We start from the raw sequence: 27,377 nt of genomic DNA, 5'->3' as shown, positions 1-27,377 counted from the left end.
GAAGCAGGAGTCACACATCTGCTTATAGATATTTTGTGTAGTGTCCAAAACCACTTTGTAAATCAACCAGCCATGTGTTTGGAATCCCCTCTGTGTAGTAGGATGTGTTTGTGCGTGCTCATGAACTTTCTTGTTGTGTGTTCCTGTTCTAGGGCTCAAAGAAACTAGTGAACACAGTTCTGAGTTGTGCAGATGATGCATTGGCTGGAATAGTGGCCTATAATCCTAGCCTTCAGCTACTGAAGGGGCACAGAGTGGCATTGCGTTCTGACCTGGAAAAGGTGGAAGGCAAAGTGGCGCTTATTTCTGGAGGTGGTTCTGGGCATGAGCCTGCCCATGCAGGTTTGTGGGGCCAGATTTATGGAACTTTTGTGTATATGCCTTCCCCGCATCCCAGATTATGTATGGCATTTCATAGTTCAGACATGGTTTGGATCCAGTGATCTGATGTGCTTTTCTCTCTCCTCTTCAGTCCTTTCTGACCTTTGGGAAACTGCTTTCTGGTGTTTCAGATGTAGTTGCTCACATGGGCAAACATCCATGCAAGCTGGGGATGCTGCAATGAGAAGGGAGGTGAAATTGCCTGTTCCTTCTCTATTCAGTGTAACTGTGCTTGCACACAGGGAGGAGGGAACAATTTCTCCCCCTCTTTAATGCAGTCCCTTGATTTGCATTGGGGATTGTCCATGTGTGTCCTGTGACCCCTGGAATCAACTTGCAGGTCAGAAGGGACTGATGGTGCTAGGGGAACATGACCCAAACCCTTAGTTTGCTGAGTCCAGCCCCACACTGATCAACAGCATGCAGACTGGCAAACTGAAAATTTTACCCCAGTTCTTCTAGTTGCAATGGGATTCTAAAAACATAAGAGCCTAGTCTAGTCCAGGATCCTGTTTTACATGTGGCCAACATGTTGCCCTGAATGGCCAAACAGAGCATAGAGGCCAAGGCCTCCTCTGATGCTGCTTCCTATCACTAGTATTCAGAGATTTACTGCTTCTGAATGTGACATTTCCTTTTATTCATGACGGCTATTAGCCATTGACAGACCTGTCTTCCATCAATCTGTTTAATCCCCTTTTAGAATCATCTAGGGTAGTGGTCATCACTACATCCACAGACAGTGAATTCTATAATTCAGTTACTGACTGAGTAAAGAAATACTTCCATTTGTTTGCTGGAGCTGTGGTAGAATTGGAGTGTAAGCAGTATGTGAGATGCTAATGCAGCCCTGACTGTTTTTGTTCCTCAGGATACATTGGGAAGGGGATGCTCACTGGAGTGGTGGCTGGCGCTGTGTTCACTTCCCCTGCAGTAGGTAGCATTCTGGCAGCCATCCGAACTGTGAGACAAGCTGGAGCAGGTACAGCAGCACTTCCACTAGAGGGATGTATCTGATGAATGTATGCACAGGTAGTTTGTGTCGCAAATACCGCCAGACTACTTTGGGGCTTCGTTGGAATTATGCATGATTTTTTGGACCTTCAGTAGTCACTTTGCTCTCCCCCCACATTTTCCCCATGTTTTCAGGATGCTGTTTTCCCACAGATTTAAAGTCTGGCTCTATCCCAAATCAAAAGCTGGTCCTACACATAATTTTGCTTCGGGTTTGTCTCCCCATGCCCATTCTCTAATTTCCTGCCCTCCCCTCATATGCCTCCTCTGGTCAGTTTCACAGTGCATGTTTTGAGATCTCTGAACTTCCTGCCCTCCCCTTATACGCGACCTCTTATAAGCATGAAAGCCTTTTTTTTTTTTCATTTTCCAGTGCTAGATTACTAATGGAACTATGTGTTGGCGTATGTTAGAAAGCGTTGCAGCTCTACAGGCGAGTAAGCACAGAAGACTCAGCACGTAGTACAAAAGTGCTCTTTTATTCACAGTGACAGAATGCTCCGCTTGGTCATCAACTCTCCACAACCCACAACCCAATACATATATAACACACCTATATACATATCTGGCATAGTCTCTCAGCCAATCACCTGTTGGCTGCCTTGTCTCCAGGACTATCTAGCTCAGTCCAGTACAAGCCAGTTTTTCTGCTCAGTCATTGAGCTGTCATGTGACACCACCAATCACCTGGCTGTCACATAGATCTTTTACATCTGCTTGCCATCTGCTTGCCATGTGCAGTCTCATATTCCAACACTCCTCCTAGACTGACATTGCAAGCCCCAATTTGCTTCTAAATAGTTCAAACTTTTCAGTAGACAAACATTTGGTGAAAACGTCAGCAATATTTACATTTGAAGCACAATGTTTCAGAACCATTAAACCATTGTTTACCGCTTCCCTGACATTCTGGTATCTTATTGTGATGTGTTTACTTCTTGTTCTTATACCTTGATATCCAGCCAATTGCTGTGCTGCAGTATTATCACAGTAAACACTTACAGGCATTTCATATTCAAGATTTAGGTCTTTAGCCAGTTGACACAGCCATTCCAGCTGAATCTCACTGTCGCTTAATGCAGAATATTCTGCCTCACATGTGCTGGTAGCTACATGAGTCTGTTTTAAAGACTTCCACATAACCAGTGCCCCATGTAGAAATAACACGTACCCAGTGGTAGACTTTCCTTCTTCTCTTTCCCCCCAACTGGAGTCACTATACACTGTGATTGTTTCCTCTGCATCAGCCTTTAAACACAACCTGGCTGAAGCTGAGCCTTTTAAGTATCGCAGCACCCTTTTTGCTGCATTCCAGTCTTTCATGTATGGACATGCACATTTCTGGCAAAGCAAATGTACTGCCATACAAATGTCTGGTCTTGTCCAACATGACAGATATAACAATGAACCCACCAACGATTGGTATTGATTTTTATCATGGAATACCTTATCATCCACCTCTTTCACATACCCTGTTGTCATGGGAGTCTCAGTGCTTTTGGCCTCTGTCATTTTAAATTTTTCTAGGAGCTGTTCAATCTTTTTCTCCTGGCACAATTCAAAATATCCTTCTGGGTTCCTGGTAATTTCTACCCCCAGATAATTTTGAATGTCACCAAGATGCTTCATTTTAAACAGTTTTCCAGTTGCCTCCTTAAACCAGTTTAGTTGTTCTTTTGTATGACACAACAAACAAAGATCATCAACATATAAAAATACAACACAGTCAGAGCCCTTTACACATTTGGTAAACATACAAGGATCAGCAACACCTTGCTTAAACCCAAGATTTGCCAATGCTTCACTAATGCATTGGGACCATGCACGTGCACTCTGCTTTAATCCATACAGAGCCTTATGCAATTTTAATACTCCTTGTTTACCCTTGCATTCAAACCCAGGGATCTGCTCCATATATATTTCTTCACTTATTGTTGCATTCAGATATGCAGTGGTGAAATCAAAATGGTGCACTAACATGTTATCTCTGACAGCTTTACACAATGCAGCTCTTATAGTATCAGCCTTCACAGTGGGAGCAAATAATTCATCAAAGTCTTGCCCTTCAACTTGGGAATAACCCTTAGCCACAAGCCTGGCCTTACGGAGTATCTTCCCTTCTGGACACTGTTTGACTTTGTAAAGCCATCTGCACCCTATGGCTTTTCTTTGAGCTGGCAGTTTTGTTACAGAGAATACCTTATTCTCTTTCAGGGAATCAAACTCAGTTTGCATGGCTTCTAGCCAGGCCTCCTTTTCCCTGCTTTCCAAAGCCATTACCTCCTGAAAACTCTTTGGTTCTTTGACCTGTACATGATTGACATCAGTGGTCTCAAAACCATACCTCTCTGGGGGAATTCCTTTAGTGCTCCTGCTTGACACCCTAGGAATCTGCCTCCCCTCTTCAGCCCTTGGCGATGAAGCCCTTTGAGGAGACCCCTCCTGCTTCACCCCATCTGCATCCTGTGAGAGATCTGTCAATGGTAGCCCAATTTCTTTTGGCTCCTCCTGTCCATGAATTCTGGCCCAGTTATTACCCTCACAAAAATTCGCAGCTTTGCTGTAGCTGAGAGAATTATGTTCATCAGCAAACCTGTATGATTTCATGCCAGACTGATACCCAAGGAAGGTTAGTTTTTTAGCTCTCGCTCCTCCTTTCCTTCTCTTGGATATTGGCACATCAACCCAGGCTTTTGTACCAAACACTCTGAGGTAACCTAAGCTAGGATCCCTCTGGTACAAAACCCTATAAGGTATGTCTTGTATGGACCTGGTCCAGATCCTGTTGGAAACATAGGAGGCGGCCTTTATTGCTTCTGCCCAGTATGTCATTGGCAACCCTGCATCCTGCAACATGGAATACATTTTTGTTTGTAGCATTCCCCCATGTCGTTCAGCAACACCATTTTCTGCTGGCACCGCCACGTTGGCAACTCTGTGCCTCACACCTTGCACCTGTAACCACTTCTTAAACTCATTTGACATGAATTCTCCCCCAAAATCTGTTTGGAGAGAATCCAAGGTACATTTAAGTTGTTTCTGCACTCTTTTGGCCCAATACTTAAATGTTTCAAACACCTGTGACTTCTTTTTCAAAGGATACACCCAGGAGAATCTGGTGCAATCATCCACCAGAATCAACGCGTAATGGTTACCTGAGTGACTCTCCCTGTAGGGGCCTATTACATCTGCATGTACTACCTTTAATGCAGTGTCTGAGAGTCTCTCACTATGCTTAGCCACTGGGTAAGCCTTAGATTTGGAACTTTTGCATACCTCACAATCCAGGTAGTTCCCACACTCTTTAACTTTTTCCTTCCCCAGTAAGGCTAGCGTTTTCTTTATGGTCTCATAATTTGCATGAGCCAACCTTCTATGTAGCAGATGTATGCAATTGTCATGGGGGCTCTTATTAGTTATCATCTTTGCCTCCACATGCCTATTTTCTACCACATACACATTATTACACATTTTCCCTGTAAGAAGCACTTTCCCACCTTTGGATATCTTACAAGCCTTGTCTGTAAATGTTACAGTATATCCAGCCCTGTCAAGGGCACTTACACTTAGCAAATTATTCTCTAGTTCAGGGACACATAGCACCTTTTTAAATGTATAGTTCAAAGCTGGGAACCACACACTCCCCTCACGTGTCACCTCAGAATTCCTTCCATCAGCGAGGCTTACGTGCGGCAAACTTGAGTCCCGTGTGTCTTTTAAAAGTTCCTGATGCCGGCAAATGGTCTGTGACGCACCAGAGTCTAAAATCCAGACACCGGCTGTGTCACTGTGCTCAGTCAGCACCAATGATGCCTTCTGACCGCTCACAAACTCACGTGACGACTGGTCCCTTCGGCTTTTCTTCCTTGCTTCTGGGCAGTCACGCTTTAAGTGATTTGTAGCCTTGCAGATGTAGCAACGTCTGACCCTCAGAGCCACGTGCTGCTGTAAATCACCCGGCTTTCTCTGCTCCGCATTCCTTTCTCCGCCGGCAAACCTCCGCGTCTCCTGGCTTGGCAGGTTTCCCTCCGGCTTGGCAGGCTTCTCAGGATTTCTTGCAAGCAATCTCTTTTCATGTTCCAAAATTCTTCCAATAACATACTGTAAAGTTAGTTTATCAATTTCAACCGACTCCAGAGCTGTAATTAGCATGTTATACTGCTCAGACAGAGAGCTCAGGAGTATATAAACTTTATCATCCTCCGGTAGAGTCTTCCCCCTCTGCTCCAGCATTTGGAAACATTCAGTCAGTTCATTTATATGGTTTCTCACAGGAACTGACGGCAAAAGAAAAGTTCTGTACAAACGTCTCGTTATGGCTATCAAAGAGCCAGCTGTTTTTTGGACGTAGACCTGTGATAATGAGTTCCAGGCTGCTTTCGCTTTCAAAGCTCCCGTCACATGGACAAGCTGGTCGTCAGCCACGCTCAGCACTATGCTTGCCAGTGCCTTCTCATCTTTCACCACGTCCTGCGGCGTCTCAGGATCCGGTGGGTTGGAGACATAAATCCACAGTGCCTCTCTTTTAAGGTAGTGTTGCATTCGTAACGCCCACACATTGTAGTTGGTAGAAGTGAGCTTTTCCACAAGCAAGGACATTGCAGCTTGAGCCATAATTTCTCCCGCTCCCTGCTGCTCCTGCTCCGTGTCGCTCTCCTCCTCCGCCTCAGACGCACTGCTGCTGACAGACCTGCTGGGCACCTCCTCTGCTCCGTCTGACTCAACCTCAGACATCCACTCGCCTTCTGCTCACTACAGCCCTTGTTCCACAGATAGTACCTCTGCTCAGAACCTCCAGGATGTAGCGCAGTTGAGCTGTTCTGGGCCCATAGCCCTGTTGGCGTATGTTAGAAAGCGTTGCAGCTCTACAGGCGAGTAAGCACAGAAGACTCAGCACGTAGTACAAAAGTGCTCTTTTATTCACAGTGACAGAATGCTCCGCTTGGTCATCAACTCTCCACAACCCACAACCCAATACATATATAACACACCTATATACATATCTGGCATAGTCTCTCAGCCAATCACCTGTTGGCTGCCTTGTCTCCAGGACTATCTAGCTCAGTCCAGTACAAGCCAGTTTTTCTGCTCAGTCATTGAGCTGTCATGTGACACCACCAATCACCTGGCTGTCACATAGATCTTTTACATCTGCTTGCCATCTGCTTGCCATGTGCAGTCTCATATTCCAACACTATGAAATGGAAATGACCGTGCAAGTGTTTTAATGTTCTTATGACCCTTGGATTGAGATAGCCAGAAACACATTAGTTTGGAGGGGGGGGGGTTTGTCTGGACCCTTCTCTACTTTGGCTGTAAAATGGCCACTCTGTTCAGTTAAAATGAAAGAATCCCACTGTGGGGCTGGCGGAGGCTGGTGACGCATTTTTAAAAAATACACTACAGCCAGTTACAAAGCAGTGTTTTCGGATGGTGGGGGGACTCAAAAGCTCTGCATTTTTGCTGGGGATGCATAATTGATCACAAGGTACTCCTGGGATTTCTTTGGGGGGGGGGAAAGTTGAGAATTCAACTGCAAATACTGTTCAGTTAGAGAGCAGCAAATCCAGCAGAAACATACCATGCATAAAAGGCCTAAGATATAGTAGCATTCAGTTCTTTTTCTCGTTTCTTTAGTTGGAACACTACTAATAGTGAAGAACTACACTGGGGATCGTCTGAATTTTGGGCTGGCACTGGAACAGGCACAGGCAGAAGGGGCTGATGTGCAGATGGTGGTGATTGGTGATGACTCTGCCTTTAAGATACAAAAGAAGGCTGGCAGGAGAGGGCTGTGTGGCACAGTGCTTATACATAAGGTAGGAGGCATGTATTGCAAACTTAAGGCTTGTTTTTATGCTGACCGAGGGCTCCAGCACAGAGTAGTACTTGCAAAGTTCAAGTGGTAGTTTGAAGACTGAGAATATCATGCAGTGGTTTGCTACCTGCCAAACTCTCAGCCTCTAGGTAATGAAAATGGACATTCAATTGAGTCAATTAAAAGTACTGTTTTAGAGTCTTCTGAAAAAGATAGTAATGGAGAAGACTTTCATTTAAGTATGTCTAGTGTATGCCATGTTAAATGCCAGTAAACACACATGACTTCGTAAATCTTTCTTAATGAAACAAGTGTTCCTTGCTGATAAATACGTCTTTTGTATTTAAAGACTTAAAGCTGCCAGACAATGGGCCCATTACTCATCAAAATAAATTTGTAGGTTATTACAGTACCTATTTAAAGTCATAGAATCATAGAGTTGGAAGGGGCCATACAGGTCATCTAGTCCAACCTTCTTAATGCAGGATCAGGATAGAGCATCCCTGATAGGTGCTTGTCCAGTCTCTGCTTAAAGACTGCCAATGGGGGGGAGCTCACCCCCTCCCTGGGTAGCCGATTCCACTGTTGCACAACTCTTACTGTAAAACCTTTCTCCTAATATCCAGCTGGTACCTTTCCGCCTGCAATTTAAACCCATTATTGGGAGTCCTATCCTCTGCAGCCAACAGGAAGAGTTCCCTGCCCTCCTCTAAGTGACAACCCTTCAAATACTTAAAGAGAACAATCATGTCCCCCCTCAACCTCCACTTCTCCAGACGAAACATTCCCAACTCCCTCAGCCTTTCTTCATAGGTCTTGGTCTCCAGCCCCCTGATCATCCTCATCGCTCTCCTCTGCACCCGCTCAATTCCGTCCACATCCTTTTTGAAATGAGGCCTCCAGAACTGCACACTGTACTCCACGTGTGGCCTGACCAATGTAGTGTACAGTGGAACGATGACATCTTGCAATTTGGATGATACTGATAAGAATAGATACTACACTTGGTCAAAGCCAAAAAGCGATTTGTATGTTATGCCTCTGTTGATGCACCCTAAGATCGCATTAGCTTTTTTGTTGTTGCTGTGTCACACTTGGACAAGATAAGCCCATTTCGTGGACCGGAAAGTGAAATTGTAACAGGAGATGAAGAGAGGGCAGAACTCCTCAATTCCTACGTTTCTTCAGTCTTTTCTCGCGAGGGAAGTGGTGCTCAACAAGGCATAAACAGAACACGTGATGAGGGAAGGGATTTGCAGCCTAGAATTGGCATTGGGGTAGTGTACAAACACCTAGTTTCTTTAAATGAAAAAAAATTCCTCTGGGCCAGATGACTTGCATCCAAGGATACTCAAGGAACTTGCAGATGTAATTTCTGAGCCTCTGTCCATTATTTTTGAAAAGTCTTGGCAAACGTGTGAGGTGCCAGAAGACTGGAGGCGGGCAAATGTTGTCCCCATCTTCAAGAAGGGGAAAAAGGAAGATCCGGGTAACTACCAGCCCATCAGCTTGACTTCTATACCGGGAAAAGTGTTCAAACAAAGTCAGTCCTTGAGCATTTAGAAAGGATGGCTCTGATCACTAAGAGCTAGCATGGGTTTCTCAAGAATAAGTCATGTCAGACTAATCTTATCTCCTATTTTGAGAAAGTTGCTTTCTCCTTGCTGGATCAGGGGAATGCTGTAGACAGTTTATCTAGATTTCAGTAAGGCTTTTGATAAGGTTCCACATTGACAAATTGGGAAAATGTGGTTTAGATTCTATTATTGTTAGGTGGATCTCCAACTGGTTGACAGATCGCACCCAAAGAGTGCTAGTTAATGGTTCCTCATCCACTTGGAGAGAAGTGACTAGTGGAGTTCCTCAGGGATCTGTGCTGGGCCCTGTGTTGTTCAACATCTTTATAAATGATTTGGATGAAGGAATAGAGGGGATGCTTATTAAATTTGCAGATGATACTAAATTGGGAGGGGTAACAAATATGGTAGAAGAAAGAGCCAAGATACAGGATGATCTTGACAGTCTGGAGAATTGCGCTAGAACTAATAAAATGCACTTCAACAAAGACAAATGTAAAGTTCTGCATTTAGGTAGGAAAAATCAAATTATAAGATGGGGAGATTTGCATAATTATAGGATGGGAGAGACTTGTCTGAGCAGAAGTGTGTGTGAAAAGGATCTTGGGGTCTTAGTAGACCAAACACTGAACATGAGTCAGCAGTGTGATGCGGTAGCTAAAAAGGCAAATGCGGTCTTGGGCTGCATTAACAGAAGTGTAGTGTCCAGATCACGCGAAGTGATGGTATCGCTTTACTCTGCTCTGGTTAGACCTCACCTAGAGTACTGTGTTCAGTTTTGGGCACCGCAATTTATGAAAGATGTAGACAAGCTGGAACATGTCCAGAGGAGGGCAACAAAGGTGGTGAGGAGTCTGGAGACCAAGTCCTATGAGGAAAGGTTGAAGGAGCTGGGTATGTTTAGCCTGAAGAGGAGAAGATTGAGAGGGGATATGATAACCATCTTCAAGTACTTGAGGGGCTGTCGTATAGAGGATGGTGCCAAGTTGTTTTCTGTTGCCAAAAAAGGTCAGACCAGAACCAAAGGGTTGAAATTAAATTAAAAGAGTTTCCATCTAGAGTAGGAAGAATTTTCTAACAGAGCGGTTCCTCGGGGAGGCGGTTAGCTTTCCTTCCGTGGAGGTTTTTAAGAAGAGGTTAGATGGCCATCTGTCAGCAATGCTGATTCTGTGACCTTAGGCAGATGATGAGAGGGAGGGCATCTTGGCCATCTTCTGGTCACTGGGGGTGAGGGGAGAGAGGTAGTTGTGAATTTCTTGCATTGTGCAGGGCATTGGACAAGATGGCCCTGGTGGTCCCTTCCAACTCTATGATTCTATTTAACTTACGGTTCACCCATGCCCTGAGATCTTGTTCACACACACTGCTGTCCAGAAGTGTATCCCCCATCCAGTATGCATGTCCCTCATTTCTGTTACCCAGATGTAGAATTCGGCACTTATCCTTGTTGAATTGCATCCTGTTCACATCTGCCCACTTTTCCAGTGTGTCATTTAGAGTTTCTAAAGTCATTTTCTAAAGTCAAAATCTGCTTCATAGACTAAGACATTGACATTTATTGATTTAATTAGTCACAGCCGCAAGATAGCAATGGACCACAAATATTAGAAAAGTGATCTTAAGCCAAATTTTATCCTAAGCACAAAACTACTGGTTTTAAGGTTACCAAGATGGGAGGGAGTGGGTGATTTCAAAGTACCATTTGTGTGTGTCAGCGAAACTGAGAGCAATACACTCAAGGCTGCATGGTCACAGCTGAGACAGCAGACTCATGCATCTACTTCCTTCAGGAATTGATGGCCACATCAGCAGAAGAGGACAGTTCTGATGGTGATGGGGCAGAGGAATCCTTGAAGGGTAGTTACTGGGCGGCAGCAGCAGTGAAAGGCGACACTGGCGGAGGATCTGTCAAAGACAATGGCAGTGACACTTTAGCTAACCTTGTTAGTATTGCTCAGAAGAAGGCAATGGAAGACCGCTTCTGATCATCTCATGCTTTGAAAATGCTACAATGAGACAGTTCAAAAGTAAAAAATATATAGTGCTAGGAAACAGGATCCCCAGGTTGGATAGCACTTAATCAGCTACTGGAGAACAGCAGAGGACAACTATGAGTAGTGCTATTCTTAATGATGCAACTGGATTAAAGCTGAAAGGATGTTCAATAGTTGATGTGAATGGATGTCATGGCCCCCCCTGTGGTTGAGTCTGAGGCCTCGGATGCAGAACTGGAGCAGTTGGCCATCCCATCGGCAGATGACCCTCCTGGGAATGCAGCTGACGAGCCTTCTGAACCAGATGCTGAATTAAAGGGGCCATCAGATGCAAGTCCAGCCAGGCCAAAGAATTCCAGTCCCCCTTTGAGGCCCGACTGCCAGAGCCAGCCAGAGATTCAGAAGAAGAATCCTCCCCCATGGTTCACCGAAGACAGAAACAGCAAACTCTATTGAATGAAAAAAGATGTTCAGCTAGGCTACAAAGCCGGAGAGGCATTCCAGCTATAGAGAATGATAGTGAGTGATGACAGAACCAACCTAACTCTGATAGCTGACCAGATTTAAGGAGCAGCAAAAAGCAGCCTAGGCGTGGAAGCAACTTACTGAATTCCGGTTTCAGCAAAGCCTCCACCCTCTTTGCTATCTGGCCCGAGAACTACCTTGGACTGTTTAAAGATGACGCATACTGCCTTGCCTGTGACCCAGACCTTGGACTGATTAACGATGACCCTTGCTGCCTAGCCTGTGATACGTAAGAGACCCCGGCCTGATTTCTGGACTGCTTGGACTTTGCCTTACCCCTACTGATCCCACTGTTTCTGTGCAGCCGCTAGGCTGCAGAAACCTTGGCTTCCGTACCCTCCACCACTTCCTGCCACGCCCACTCTCAGCTCCCTCTGCACCGTGCTGCAGTAGCAGCCCCACCAGCCTGCCCAGCCAGTACAAAGGATGCAAAAGGAATGTCCAGACGTGTTTGACACATGTAATAGGGTCATGGAACATGAGAAGTATGAATCAAGGTAAGCTTGGAATCATAAAATGAGAAATGGAACGTTTAAAGATTACAATCCTGGGAGTGGGTGGAATGGATTAGGACATTTTCTGTCAGAAAATTACAAAGTGACAAGCAGTCGGGCTATAATGCGAAGTCTGACTGAATAATATCAATCAGACTTCATGGAAAACCGATCAACATAACCACCATTCAGGTTTATGCTGCAACTAGAGATGATGAAGAGGAAGAAATAGAAAGCTTTTATGCAACTGTACAGGAAGAAATTGATTATACATCTAAATAAGATGTGCTTATATTCATAGGTGACTGTAACACAAAAGTATGACACAAAGTAGAATAAAATATTGTTGGAAATTTGCTCTAGGAGCATGAAATGAAGCAGGAGAGTGACTCATACTAACATCAAATGCGAGTAAAGTGATGCTCAAATTCTTATAAAGACTGTTACCTTTTCTGGAACGAGAAATGCCAGATGTTCAAGCTGGATTCAGAAAAAGAAGAGGCACTAGAGGTCATATTGCAAATTTATGTGGTTTACTGGAGCATATGAGAGAATTTCAGAAGAAAATCAGCTTGTATTTCATAGGTTACAGCAAAGCTTTTGACTGTGGAGCATGAAAAGCTATGGATGACTTTAAAAGAAATGGGTGTGCCACAACATTGATTTTTTTTATGCGTAACCTGTACTCTGTACAAGAGGCTACTGTTAGGGTAGAATATGGAGGAACAGGATTGTTTCCAGTTGACAAAGACGTCAGGTGGAGAGAAAATTGATGAAAGGAACATTAACAAATTGAGATATGCAGATGACATCATATTGCTGGCAGAAGATAGTGAATACTTTAAATGCCTACTGCTGAGGTTAAAGCAGAAAGTGCCAAAGCGGGAACACAGCTGAACATCACGAAGGCAAAAGTAATGACTACAGGAGAATTACACAACTTTAAGGTTGACAATGAGGAAATTGAAATTGTTCAAAATTTTGTTTTCCTTAACTTAATCTTCAACCAAAAAAGAGACTGCAACCAACAAATTAGAAGGAGATTGAGACTGGGTTAGGCATCCCTGGAGGAATTAGAAAAGATCCTTAAGTGTAACGATATGTCTCTGGCAACCAAGATCAAGATAACTTATACTATAGTATTCCCTGTTACTATTATGGAAGTTGGACAATGAAGAAAGCCGACAGGAAGAAAGTTGAATCCTTTGAAACGTGGTGTTGGAGGAGAGTATTACAGATACCGTAGACCACCAGAAAGACAAGGGTTGTAGATCAAATCAAGCCTGAAGTGTCCCTAGAAGCTAAAATGACTAAACTGAGGCAATCGTACTTTGGTCATATTATGAGAAGACAAGAGTCACTGGAAAATACAATAATGGTATGAAAAATTAAAGGCAGCAGGAAAAGAGGAAGAGATGGATTGACTCAACCAAGGAGCCCACGTCCCTCAGTTTGCAAGACCTAAGCAAGGCTGTTAATGATAGGACGTTTTGGAGGCCATTAATTCATGGGGTCGCCATAAGTTAGAAGTAACTTGACGGCACTTAACACACACACATGAACACACACACAATTTTTTAAAACTAACTCTCTCTCGAAACCTATAAGTGCTATGCTAAGTATCAGAAAAGGAGTAGCAATACTCTTCGGTATTTTTATCATTATTATAGTATGTCAGCTTAATTAAAGCATAGGTTTCTTTAACCTTGTCGAGCCAATTATTTAAGTCAGAGAATTTATTGCTTTTCCAGTTTTTCACAAAATTTGTTCTAGCAGCTGTTAACATATGGAGAACCATAACTTGAATATCCTTTGGTTTGTCTGGAAAATAATTTAATAAAATTGTTTCTGGTCTTACTGGAATAACAATTATTGTAAAATTTAAACCCTTTGTGAGTATAAAGTTCCATTTCTTTTCATCCAACTCATAACCTAATTTTTAATTCCATTTCTCTTGGAAAGGGGGGTTAATTAACCTGTTTTTTGTACTAATATTCCATGTAACTTAATTACAGAGATTTTAAATGATTTTAATAATTGTTCAGATTTGTTAAGAATTCTGAGTATCAGCTTGGCCTTCTTGATCAATTGTGCTAAATAATTTCTTATTTGAAGATACTTAAAGGGGGTCAATACTTTTTTTACTTCCTCTGGGATATCTGTGTACGAGATTATTTGTAGATCTTTAAACCAATGTATATACTTATCAAAGTCCTTTAATTTAAATTTAATCCGTGAGTGTTTGCCAATTTTATCAGCTGTCATATCTGCCGTTATTGATGTCAGTAATAATTTCCCTACTATTAATCTATGCTTTACCCTAATTAAGGTATTTATAACCCTATTATCATAATTATATAGAGGAAATATAGTTTCCTCTATATTGTTTATCAATCCATAGCCATTTTCCAAACAGGAACTCTATAAAGGCATCTATCCTCTAGTGGTTCTGGGGAGTCATTTTAAAACATTCATTGTTTATGTATGCTTGTGAATTCAGCCTTTTTGTTTTGTTTTTTCCAGCAGTTAACTCTTTAAGACACAATGGGATCAAGTTGTGGCACAAATTTTTTTTTTTTACATTCTAAGAAACTTTTAATATTATAGATGGTAAACGTTAGGTTATGCATGTTAGTTAGGTTGCAATTCTGGACATGTTTACCTGGGAGTAAGGTCTATTAAATTCAGTGGGTTTACTTTTGAGTAAATATGGATGGCTGTGGTTGCACAGCTGGAATCTAAGAATATTTATTTGGAAGTAAGTCCCATTGGAACCAGTTAGGTTACTTTTGAATAAATGTAATATTGAACTGATAGTATATGATGTCTTGGAACAGACAGCTGAGTGCTTTCCAGTCACAGGATGAAGGACTACATTTTCTTCCCTTAAGAGGTAATTATTTAAAAGTAAAGGAAGCAACTTAATCTCCATTCTTGGTGCTGAAGTTATGGTACAGAAAACATACAAGAAATGTCTTCCATGTGAAATGCAGCTAATGACTCCAGCTTTGCAAGTCACTTTATTCATAATCATTCTGCTTCTCTTTGGGTTCCTTGTAATATAAGGTGCAGTAACGAGTGGTGATCTGTTGTATGGCTTGTGATGAAACTCAGTGCAATGCTCTTCTTTATGTTTAGGTGGCTGGGGCTCTGGCTGAGGAAGGTGTTGGTCTGAATGAAATTGTTCGCAAAGTTACTGCTGTTGCAGCAGCAATGGGTGAGTGGTACAAGTACTTCAACCTTCTGAGTTCAACCTTAGCCCAACACACTGCAGCTTCCCACCTAGAAGGGTCAAGGAGTTTAAGTGATGTGTACCTGCTCTGGATTTTATGTTGAAGGTTAAGGTAATATTTGCAGTGCATTGAGTTAGGATTTAAAATGGTTAATTTCTGCTGGAGAAAGGATTGCATCAATGGGTTGAGGACCATGGGAAAGGGTAGTGTTATTGCAAGGGGTCCATGAATCCATCCAGCTTGGAGACGTTTCCAACTTCCCTGACCTGGGCCTTCCACTGGGGGTTGCCTTTATGGTGGCTGTGCCCCCCTCCCCCGCTCTGTCAGGCCAGCTGGGCTTCATCTGCCAGGTGGCTTGCTGCAGTTCAGCCTTGCTCCCTAACTAGGTTTGCCTGCTCCAAGCCTCCACCCAGGTAGGCAGCATTTGGCCCTTCTCAGCCAGAGGCCCCCAATAATGCACCAGCCCAGTCTGCTCTTCATGAGGGGCTTGAGTAGGGTATGTTGTCTCCTATTGCCCACTCCCTCCCATCTCTGGTGACAGCTCTTTTGGCACTCAAGCCCATTCCTGTGAGTACAGACTCTCAGCTGGAATGGGTCATTCTAGGCAGCTACACCAGTATCTCCAAATTATATAAATATATCAAACTTTCTTATACTGTGTCAAGTCATTTCAGCCTGACTTCTAATCTCTGAAAGCACAAACCATCTCATTGAATGACTCAGTTTAATAAGCAAACATACTTCCTGTAGATCAGATAAATAATGTCTTGCAGATATATTTCTATTTTTCAAGTGTATGTAGATACTGTGCTTAATGAAATCCAAATTCATTTAAAAGTGTTAATTGAATGCATAGTAGCTTTTTGTCATTTTGTATTTTCTCTAGCAATGGATACTAATAGTACAATTACTATCATGTGGGGTCTGTGATTTTTTTTAACATTAAAAATGGAACCTCATATTTGAAAACGTTGGGAACCACTGGTTTATATCATATGATGCAGTTGGGCATTTTTTTTCTCAGTCCCGTTCCAGATTGCAATGGTCTATTTAGAGCACTGCACGCTGTAGCCTGGAGCATGGGCAAGGTTTTTTTCTTTGTTTAATTTTCTGCTTCAAGATAAAAAAACATTCTGCAACATGGAGTTCTTGCTTCCTTTATTTGTAACAGGCACCCTGGGAGTGAGTCTGTCCCCATGCAGTGTCCCTGGATCCAGACCTACTTTCCATCTTGCTGTGGATGAATTTGAGCTAGGCTTGGGTGAGGATACATCTTAAGCTTTTCTCCTTCTGCTTTCTTGGCATGGCTTCATAAGTATGCCCTTCATGGCTGGAAAAGCTGTATGTGCATGTTCTTTGTCAGTTATGCTTAACTGCTTAGTTGGTATCTAGACATGGCAATGAATTGGATATGCTATTGTATTCTGGTGAATGGTCTACAAGCAAAATAGAACATGATGGGTACCCGTGTTTGTCAATAGCAATAAAAAGGAGCAAGAGTTCTATAGCACCTTAAAGACTAACAAAATTCCTGGCAGGGTATGAGCTTTTGTGAGCCACAGCTCATTTCTTCAGATACAGCTAGATGGAATCACATTCTAGCTGTATCTGAAGAGTGAACTGTGGCTCATGAAAGCTCATACCTTGCCAGAAATTTTGTTAGCAAAACAGAAATACTTCTAGATTAGACTCATTAGGAGGGGACGAACAAGGACTTATAGGAGGCATCTCATTTTCCCTTCCCCCACTATTTCTTCTTTCCCTTCTCTGAAAGTTCTGAAAGGGGAGACTCTTTTCCTGATTCCATCTCTCCTTCCCACCTACCAGCTAACCTACCTTTATCTCACCCGCCCCGCGTCTTCAGCTTTCCCTCTTACCCTCCCCTTGGCAGACTGTACCCAGGGAAACTATAACCCAGTTGCACAATGGTGGCTATTGGGCCAGGGCCAATTATGTGGCAGTTATATGGCAGCCAGGCTGTGCCCAGTTGCACAGTGGAGAACTCACAAGGACTTGTGGATGGCACTTCATTTCCCCCTGTATTCCCTCCCCCATTATTTCCTCTTTCCCTACTCCTGGCAGCCCTCAAACCTTCTCCCCTTTTCTGCTTCTCTCCTACCCACCCACTCACCCACCAACCAACCAACCTACCTACCTATTCAACCTGTCAGTTAAGCTTGGCTGAGAGTATGTGATTGGCCCAAAGTTCCCTGTGAGCTTCCATGGCAGAGTGGTGATTCAGACCTGGATTTCACATATACAAGTCTGAAACCTCTATGCCACACTGGCTTTTGTGGAGTGGATGAAGCTGAATAGTAGCAAGCAGCCAGTCCTCTGTGAGTGATGCAAGTCAGGTGGTAGCAGGTTGCCCAGTGGTTACTGCCGGGCCTGGCCCCATTGAGTCCTCTCTTAAAGGCCAAAACAGTCCTGGAAAGGGCCTGCTGCCCTTTACTGGCAGAAACCAAGGACTGAAGGCTGGCAATACAGTTGTAGTTGTCTAGCAACTGCCACTGAGGGCATTAATTTCTTTAAGCTAGAGCTGCTGCTTCTGTTATTTGGGGTGGGGGGTTAACGCCCATATGTCTTTATTTCAGATTTTTCTGCAAACCTGGGGCATTTTACAGATTTGTAGAAAGATCTTTCTTGTCTTTTCATGGCTCCAACCTCCAGATTTAAGTATCTACAGATTTGGTCATGTTGAGGATTAGACATATGATGAGTGTTCTACAGAGAATGGATTTTGCAGCATAGTCTAACAAATAGACTCCTTTGTGGTTCAGGTAGATATGTTATCTATTATGTATATTGTTTATATAGTTATCTATTATGTATATTGTTATTGTAATTAATAGTTAAGAAAAAAGACTATCTTTATCTATGGTGTGAATATACTAGGGTAAACCAATGTATATTATAGTCCCAAAATAACTAGGCGGAGTTACTCCATTATTAGCCGGTTGAAATTAGTGGGCTTAGAACAGAGTAACTCTGCACATGATTGCACTGCACTGTTAGTCTCCCTAAGCCAAGCTTGCTGTTGTTTAGAAATGAGCTATGTACCACAGGTGCCACAGCTGATACTTCATTCTTTTTGCAGGAATCCATGGTGAAGCAGGTGTGCGCAGGATGAAAGTAAGTTGGCTGTCCCTCCTTTCATGACCAGAGGTTCGTGACTATTCATTTATGTATTTCCTCTCCTTCACAGATGATGCCAGCAGATAAAATTGTCAAAATAATGCTAGATCACATGATCGATCCCTCCAATGCCTCACATGTGGCACTCAAGCCTGGTGAGTAATGTATCTTGGAGCTGAGCTACATATATTAATTAGACTGCAGAAGATGCTTGAAACTACTTGCACACATGTGCGCGCGTGCGCGCACACACACACACACACACACACACACAATCTTTCTACATTTGTCCTGTATCCTAACTAAACCACTAATCAGAACACTCATATGGTGAGCTTCAACTCCAGTCGTAGAAGTAACTTGAGTTATGGGACTGGAATTCACCCAGGTGGTGGGGCAATTTATATGATCTTCAGATTTCTGCATTAACCCAGTTGTGGAGAAACAGCCTGGGAGAAACTTTCAACGATGCCCAATTTTTGGCTTTCAGGTGCTTCTGTAGTCTTGATGGTGAACAACTTGGGAGGCCTGTCTTACTTAGAATTGGGCATAGTGGCTGGGTCAGCTGTGCACTATCTTGGTAAGTTACTGTCCTGAGATTTCAGGTGAGGGTAGATTAAAGAAGGGGCTGAAAGATGGGGATTTTTGCCTACTGAAAACCAAAAAAAGGAAAGTTCAGCAACCCAAAGCAATCTCAATAACAAAACATTAAGCAAAATTCTATAAATCAGTACTGGGAAAATGCCAGGCTCTTTGGATGTCAAGAAATTGAATGTAAACACCTTAGAATTAAAAAAGTTTTTTTGTTTTATTTTGTGTAAGGCTCATGCCAATATGTTGGTGCATGTACCTAGAAAAGTAGGATATTTCTGATTCAATTGATAAGGTAATTATTGGATCTAAAAGCCTGTCACATTTAATTTATTAGTCTGATTGGCATCCACAGTCTTGGAACTGGAAAGGGCCCAAAATGTCATCTATCCCCACATGAGTATGTGATAGGATCAGTAGGAGCTATGAACAGTTAGTGACACATTCACACCAGTGGAAACCTCTCCTGTCCCAGAGTTTGTAGCTGGTATTGTCTCATTTTAAAGTTATCTCCAGTGTTGGTCAAGGACTACAAATTATCACTTTTCCTCTTTTTTAAAGTGATTTTAATCGACTGAACAGTTACATTTGTATTAAGATCCAGTGTATATCAGTGTTCCCGTAACTTTACTCATTCCATATAGGTTTTAGAATTTGAAAACTGGTATCCCTGCTTCTTGCACAATCTTTGTTTTTTCATTTGCTCCCAGTTTTTAGAATCTTGTTTTTTTTTTGTTCTAAGCCATGTCTCCATTATTGTTCTCCCCCCCCCCATACTCTAGTCCCTCACCCAGAACAGTGCCTCTCAGTTCTGCATGCTTAATTATTGCAGAGAACAGGGGCATTCACATTGCCCGGGCTTTCGTTGGCTCCTTCATGACAGCACTGGAGATGGCTGGTGTCTCGCTTACTCTTCTGCTTGTGGATGATGAGCTCTTGAACCTTATTGGTGAGTCCTTTAGATATCCATTTTCCTTCCAGCCTTACAAATTGGAAGATGTTGTGCTTTATTGATGAGGAGGCTAGAGCAAGAACTTTGCAGATGACACAAAATTATTGAAGATGGTGAAAACCAGGGCTGACTGTGAAGAGTTCCAGGAAGATCGCCACAGATTAGGTGAGTAGATAACAATGTGGCAAGTGAAGTTCAGTGTTGGTAAGTGTAAGGTGATGCACTTCCCAACTTCAAGTATATGTTGATGGGGCCTTAACTTGTTGAGACACAGAGGAAGAAAAACCTTGATAGCTCAATTAAAATAATCCAGCATGCCACAGCAGTGAAAAATGCAAACTCTATTCTGGGAACTATTAGGAAAGGGACTGAAAATAAAACAGCCAATATTATAATGCCCCTGTAAAGATCTCCTTCAGAATACTGTGTACAGTTCTGGTCACTGTATCTAAAAAAAACCATTGTGGAGCTGGTATTAGTACAGAAGAGAGCAACCAAGATGATTGGGGTTGGAGCACCTTTCCTCTGAGGAAAGGATGACAAGTCTGGGACATCTCAGTTTAGAAAAGAGACGACTAAGGGGAGACATGATAGAGGTTTATGAAATTATGCATGGGATAGAACGAGTAGACAGAGAGACCTTTTTCTCCCTCTCCCCAAATGCTAGAACTCGAGGTCATCCAATAAAGTTTAAGGACAGTAGATTCAGGGTGGACAAAAGGAAATACTACTTTGCTGCGATTAAAATGTGAAATTTGGTGTCAGAAGATGTAGGGATAGATGGCTTTGGGGATTAGGCAGATTCATGGATGCACTATACCTTTTATTGGGGATTAGGCAGATTCATGGATGCACTATACCTTTTATTGGCATTAGTGACATTGACACAATGCCAATCCTGATTGACTGTTTGGCATTATGATGTTGTCATATTCATGATGTGTGCTTCTGAAAACAGGTGATGAACAGTAGGAAAATGGGTAAAAAAGCCCCCCAAGGGCCAAAAATGTTTCCCTGACTGTTTGGACATTTCTAGAACTGAATACAGGCCCAATAAGTGAGAGTTACTAGCCTATGACCACATCTAATTAATATAAGCCTTTTCTTATTAGCTTGTTTCTTCAACTCAGTTGTTCTGGGGTTCATAGATGTGTTGTTGAGTTGCCTGCTTAGCCAGTTGCCTGCTTGGTAGATGCAGCTGTTTATAACACAGATTTTCATCAGCCCATTGATTGTTGCTATTTGCGTGGATGCAAGCTAGTGGTGTGTCATGAAATTGCACACAGGTGAAGCTTAAAGTTCTGTGTTCTATGTTCCAATTCCTAGATTCAGAAACTACTGCTATGGCCTGGCCACAACATGCCAGAGCATCTGTATCACACAAGAGAAGACAGAGGATAGCACCTGAGGAATATCCTGAGGAAGAGAAGTTTGTACCAACAGGAGGTGAAGCATTTGTGACCACTTCGGAATTTCCTGTCATACCTTGGCCTGATTCACTTTGTCCAATTTTGATTTGATTTGGTTCTGTGATTTTAGATGTCTTTGGAGGGAAGGAAGGTATAATGCCTAGAGGGACAGCAGCATCAAGAGGGCAGTTGTGACCTGGGCTGATTGCACAGAGAAGATTTTCCTTGTTTTAGCCACCTAGTTTTTTCCTGCTTCCACATGATATTGTCCTCCACTCATGTACAAATTGAGCTCTGCCTGATTCCACACCTAAAAACAAAAAAACAAAAAAACTCCACTTGTTTTTAAACCACAAAAACCTGTTATTTCATGCCATAGTGCTGTTGGACCAATGTTTTCTATGGTCTGGAGTGGAAAATACAGCTGGTGCCTGAATGCAAAGAATTCCTCCTCTGGTCTGTTTTGGGCAATGAGCCCATCCATCACCACCCACGGCAACGCAATAGGAAGCTTTTTTTTATTGAAGAGGAGGGGGCTTGCCCAGTGTCATAGCACTGTTCTTCAGTAATACAAAATATAAATGAATACAAAATTTAAATGAAGCCTACATTTCTGGTTCTGGTAGACACACATAGCCAGGTAGACTTTTAAAATAAATAATCATATTTTCCATTGCAGCACTGCAATGTCTTTCAGAATAATACTATAGGGTTCTTCTAGGATTACTTCTAGGGTTCTTCTAGGATTACTGATCACAAGGGGAAAATGCTGCACTGAGCAACAATTAATATTCATATTCAGGATTTTAACTATTTTTAAATTATGTTCTCTCCTCTGGTTTTAAAAAACATGTTACCTACCTTAAGCCTCCTAAGACAAGGCAAGATTTAAAAATACAGAGAATAAACCAGTAAACTGCCACCAAGTTTCAACATCCAGACATCACAAATTCAGTTTCTTCCTTTCTGCAAAGAGAACAGACAAGTTGCCTGTTTGAATGTATTATAAAAATCAGACAAGGCGCAACATTAAAAAATATTATCACCCAGCCTTTTTTTCTCACAGGGCAGAACCTATGGAAAGCTATTCATTAGTAAAGGGGGAGGGGCTGTCATCCCTCTGCCTGTTGAAGAGATAAAGGGCACTGTTATTGCTAAGCAGCAGAGGTGCTCAGTTCCTTTGAAATGATGACTTGCACTACCAGTCTCTGGAAGTAATTAGCATAACCAAACAGAATCTCCCACACTTACAGTGCTGATTGAGCTAAATAGATTTGATCACTATTCCGGAGTAGCATGTGTAAAAACAAAACAAAAAAGGGGGTGGGTATTCATGATGCAATTCATGATGGCAGCAAGGCATCTATGGAAGGCAGATGTGATCCATATTGTGTGAAAGGCACCGTAGCTATCATAATGAGAAACCGCATTAGCTCATGCCATGTAGAATCTCCATCATAAATGCAAATCGATAACTATCACATGACCATCATAGAAAATATCCTCTTCATGGAATCACCCCTGCTTGGAAAATTGGGCTAGTAATGTGTTGACCATGGTTCACAAGTTGCAGTGTACCCACGTACAATCCATATACAGAATGTTCTTGATTTTTTTTAGACTTTATTCTTTATACTTTATTTTTCTTTAGACTTGCATTGAGTAATTCTCATGTTACATTTAATGTTCATGTAGCTGAACCTGTGATTTAAACTCCACATTTATCCAGGTACTGGTCCCCGGTTTCATTTGTCAAGTGAACACAAGTTGGTGCTTTCTTACAAATGAATGTGTGCATTTACGTTCACGCGTTCATAGTAATGTAAACAGGGCCTAGAGTGTTTGAGCCTGTAATATTGAAGTACTGTCTCATGTTACCTCTTTAGCTTCTAGCTGACTCCTGTTCTATCACAATCTGTGTGACAATTTTTTTAAATCACAGGTTTCTGCATCACAAGATGAAATGGTGGTGATCATGGAGTCTTTGTTAATAGCACAAATTAAATATAAGATTTGAGTGGCCATAAATCAAAAGCCATATATGGAACATTGATATTACTTCATGTCAAACCATACTTCTAATAGTTATTTCAAACATTCTGTTGCAAGTTGTCAGGTGTTAAATAAACTGGTATGGACATGGGTTTCAACCCACCATTTAACAAAGCAGCAGCTGTTTGGGTAAAGGATATCCTCTTATACATAAGGTAGCATATAGCAGAATTGCATGGCAAATCCAGTAGTTAGCTCCATGAAGCAACACATACAGTGGAGGAAATTTCACTACCTAAAAGCAAATCTTCTATAATTTCCTTTAGTGCCAGCCTCCCCACAGATAAAACTAGTTCTGGAGACAGTATGCAGTACTCTGCTGAACTTACAGGAGAAACTCAATGAACTGGATCGTGCTGCAGGTGATGGAGACTGTGGCAGCACACATGCCCGTGCGGCCAGAGGTTAGTGCTGTTCCATAAATGCCCTGTAATTCCTCAGACACTTGGCTTCCGTTCATACCTCATTATGTGACTGAGGATTATTTTAGTACAGTAGTACTTTCATAGTTCATTAGTGCTTTCATAAGCTCGGATTTACTGTACACAATAGCTTCTCTGAAGTAAGAAAACTGAGGGTCTGAGTATCTCTTCAGAATGCCTCTTTATAGAAGGATTATATATTCTCCTAATAGTACATTGCAAATGTATTTGGCCTTAATAACAGATTTAGCACAATTGCTTTGTAAAACAGGATCCATCCATCCCTTTCCAATCTTGTAGCTTTTCTTAGGACTTAAGATAGTGAAAACATAATTTGTAACCATTAGAATGCAGTCAGTTCTAACTGGCAAGTGTTATTTCCCCAGCAATCCAGGAGTGGCTGAGTACAAACCCTCCACCAGAGTATCCATCTCAACTACTCTCTGCCCTGGCAAGGTTGCTGCTGGAGAAGATGGGAGGCTCCTCAGGGGCGGTGAGTGCTCAACAGGTGTATTTGGCCCCCCTACGTGCATTGTCCTATTTGTTGGAACGAAGGCCTGCACTACCGCTAGGTTTAGGCAGAGGAAAGTAACACGTTGGGAAGAGACAGTGAATGAGCCATTTTATTGCTGGTGTATATTTACCATTTTATATGTATATGTGCATAAACTTGTGATAATGAAATATTTTAAAAACTGGCTCCTGTTTAGTTAAGAGATGCAGGTGACTTTCAGTTTAAATTAAACCACTTGAAAAATATACATTTGCAAGTGGGGGAGGGATAGGGAATTTGCTAGCTGAAGCCAAAACTAAACCAGTGTTCAGCTCCTTGAGCTCTCTGGAGAAAGGGTGGGGTACCACTGTAATATGGCAATTACTGTATTTACGCAAAAAGATGATCCTGAAGGTAAGACGACCCCCTTAAAAATATTATATATACACACACACAATTCAGTGTAACTAACTTGTAAGATGACTTGTTCGTTTTTTATGGCATACCTGTGAAAAAAACTAGTTGCATTTGAGTAAATATAGGACCTTACATTATTACAATCTGATAGCTACTGGGAAAAGATTATTTATTTTGAACAGGTAAATGCATGGAGGTTTACTTATCACATTTTTTAAAAAAAATTGCCAATGAAGAATTATTCCTGGTCTTTCAGTTTATAAGATTAGATTTCTTGGATTTCCATCCCAGTGTATTTGTATAATCCAAGCAGCTTGTAGCCCCTTTATTCAGGTATTTTATCGAGCTTGATCAATTGTGCCAAAAATTTGGTGAAACTGAAAATTTAATCAGCTATATACTTTGTGCTTAGACCAGTGTAATAGTAGTGTGTCTCAGAGATGGAATTGCTTCATAATTTTTTACAGCTCTATGGGCTGTTTTTGACAGCGGCTGCTCAGCCCCTACGGATGAGCAGTGACCCTTCGTCTTGGTCTGTGGCCATGGATGCTGGCATTGAAGCCATGAAGCGGTGAGTGCAGCTGATGTGCAGAGGGTTTGCCTCTGCCCTTGCCATCTGGGAGAGAAACTACAAGGGAAAGGCGGGCACTGGTTATACATGCAGGGCCTATAAGGACTATTTTTTCTCTGATAGGTATGGTGGAGCTGCCCCTGGAGACAGAACCATGGTAAGTGATGTTCTCTAGAGCTGTTGCTTGGGACATTTCTCCTGCTAGTACCATGGTCTCACCTTGAGGCAAAAGAGACTGTGGTCCTAGTTTCCTGTAGATGTATTCATGCCTTGCAGACCTTGTCATTGTTACTTCAGAATGCTAAATTTACAGCCCCACACAACTGCAAATACCATTTATTCACCACTAAAGAACCTGTGGCACAGCGTGGTAAGCTGCAGTACTGCAGTCCAAACTCTGCTCATGACCTGAGTTCGATCCCAATGGAAGTTGGTTTCAGGTAGTTGGCTCAAGGTTGACTCAGCCTTCCATCCTTCCGGGGTCGGTAAAATGAGTACCCAGCTTGCTGGGAGTAAAGGGAAGATACTGGCAAACCACCCCGTAAAACAAAGTCTGTCTAGTAAACATCAGGATGTGACATCACCACATGGGTTAGGAATGACCCGGTGCTTGCACAGGGGACTACCTTTACCTTTAATGAGTGTGTAATGTGTCAAGTTTGCACTGTTTTTCAAGACTTACACAGTAGTATGGAGTTCAGTATTGTGATATTTTCTGGATGCATAAAAATGGCATATATTACACCTATATGGTGACAAACTGCTACAAATGATCATTAATATGAAGGATGTGACTGACATTCTTGACTTCAAAGTCTTATAAGGAATAGTAGTAGCAGAGGTGGATACTGCACATAACAAATAGCCCATATTAGAGCAGCTGGGCTCAGAGCTCTAAAGATCCCATGTTTGCTGCCCTGAGTTTCTGGAAGAAGAGTGGAATAGAAATGAGAGATGCAACAGGCTTTTCACATTCTATATCTGTTCAGTGAAACTTCTGTGATGAGTCCATATTGTGCCACTATATCCTCATATTTTGGTCCCAATGCTAATTAAAAATCCATACAATGGGGTTAGCCACAGTGTGCAGTTCTGCAAACACAAGGAAACCCCAAGTTGCATAAAAATCTGTTTTGTTTTTTTAAAGTTTTGATAAGCTAATATAAGTCCCCAACCACTCAAAACCCACGATGCCTGACATTGTGGCAGCATCCAGAACTGAGGCGTGTGGGGGAGAAGAGTGGAGCTGGATGCTGGGCATGGAGAAGCAGGTTGCTGGTGGTGAAATGGAACTCCCCAAGTCCTCACAGATTCTTCTTGTTCCTTTACTTAAAAAATATATATAGTAATGGATACCAGATGATACTGTATCACCCATTTGTAGTAAAGATACGCTTATTTTTTCCTTGCCTCCCCCACTATAAATCAAACCATCTCTGCATCCCTCCAAGCCATTTGTCTCATTGGTAACAGTAAAGTTTGGGAGGTATTAGACTGTCCGTTACTCGTCCTGTTGGAACTGCTTCTGTTTAATTCTTCTTGTCTTTTGGCCAGTTGGATTCACTTTGTGCTGCTGCTGAAGAGCTCAGAGCTCTGAAGAATCCTGGGGCTAATCTGATGCAGGTTCTGGCCAAAGCTGTACAGGTGAGTTTATTAACTTTCATGCAACCCAACCTTTTGAGGGCTAGGGGGGACAAGAGGTGGTCTTGTAAACCAATTTTCTCAAGATGTATGTGTGCCCATTGTCTGGATTTCTATCAGCACATTGTCAAGTCAGTTTAAATCTTTATACTGGATCTCCAAGTTAAGAATACAGCCAGTAATCCGTGTGTAATGCTGTTTGAGTTTTGTCGCAGCAATCTGAAAAATCCCATGCATTTAATCATTACACATAATCCTTCAGTCATTTATTTGCAGAATTAGGCCAAAGGTCACAGCAACAGGACTGAGAATGTCTAAAGTTGAAGAGTAATGATGGCTCAGTTTCAGATTGGAAAACATAATGCTACTGGTACTGTCTTCCTATATATGCTTACATTGGGTACATGGGACAGTATCTATTCTTTTACACTCTTTTCAGTTGCTGGCGGAGAGGTTACATACTTTTTCTAAACTCATTTCTTGATCTCTTCTTCAGCGGGCTGAATATGCTGCTGAATCTACCAGGAATATGGAAGCAGCTGCAGGAAGGGCCAGTTACATCAGCTCAGCCCAACTAGATCAGCCGGATCCTGGTGCTGTGGCAGTTGCAGCTATTCTTCAGGCAGTGCTGGAAGGACTGCAAGCTCAACCAAAGTGA

General features: G+C 42.3%; 1 protein-coding gene across 1 annotated transcript; it reads left to right on the top strand.

Moving 5' to 3' along the window:
• The first annotated feature begins 158 nt into the window (after nt 1-158).
• On the top strand, nt 159-27,377 carry TKFC (triokinase and FMN cyclase). The gene is made up of 16 exons (XM_056851991.1): nt 159-342; nt 1,253-1,363; nt 7,033-7,214; nt 14,942-15,020; nt 16,208-16,297; nt 18,134-18,168; nt 18,242-18,326; nt 18,662-18,751; nt 19,595-19,711; nt 21,041-21,160; nt 23,442-23,579; nt 23,984-24,090; nt 24,975-25,078; nt 25,202-25,235; nt 26,633-26,722; nt 27,216-27,377. Exons 2-16 carry the CDS (start codon nt 1,270-1,272, stop codon nt 27,375-27,377), a joined length of 1,527 nt encoding a protein of 508 aa, XP_056707969.1. The 5' UTR covers nt 159-342; nt 1,253-1,269.

The sequence above is a fragment of the Euleptes europaea genome, chromosome 6 (assembly GCF_029931775.1).
Source record: "Euleptes europaea isolate rEulEur1 chromosome 6, rEulEur1.hap1, whole genome shotgun sequence".
NCBI lineage: Eukaryota > Metazoa > Chordata > Lepidosauria > Squamata > Sphaerodactylidae > Euleptes > Euleptes europaea.
This window is presented reverse-complemented; position numbering and strand designations above follow the sequence as displayed.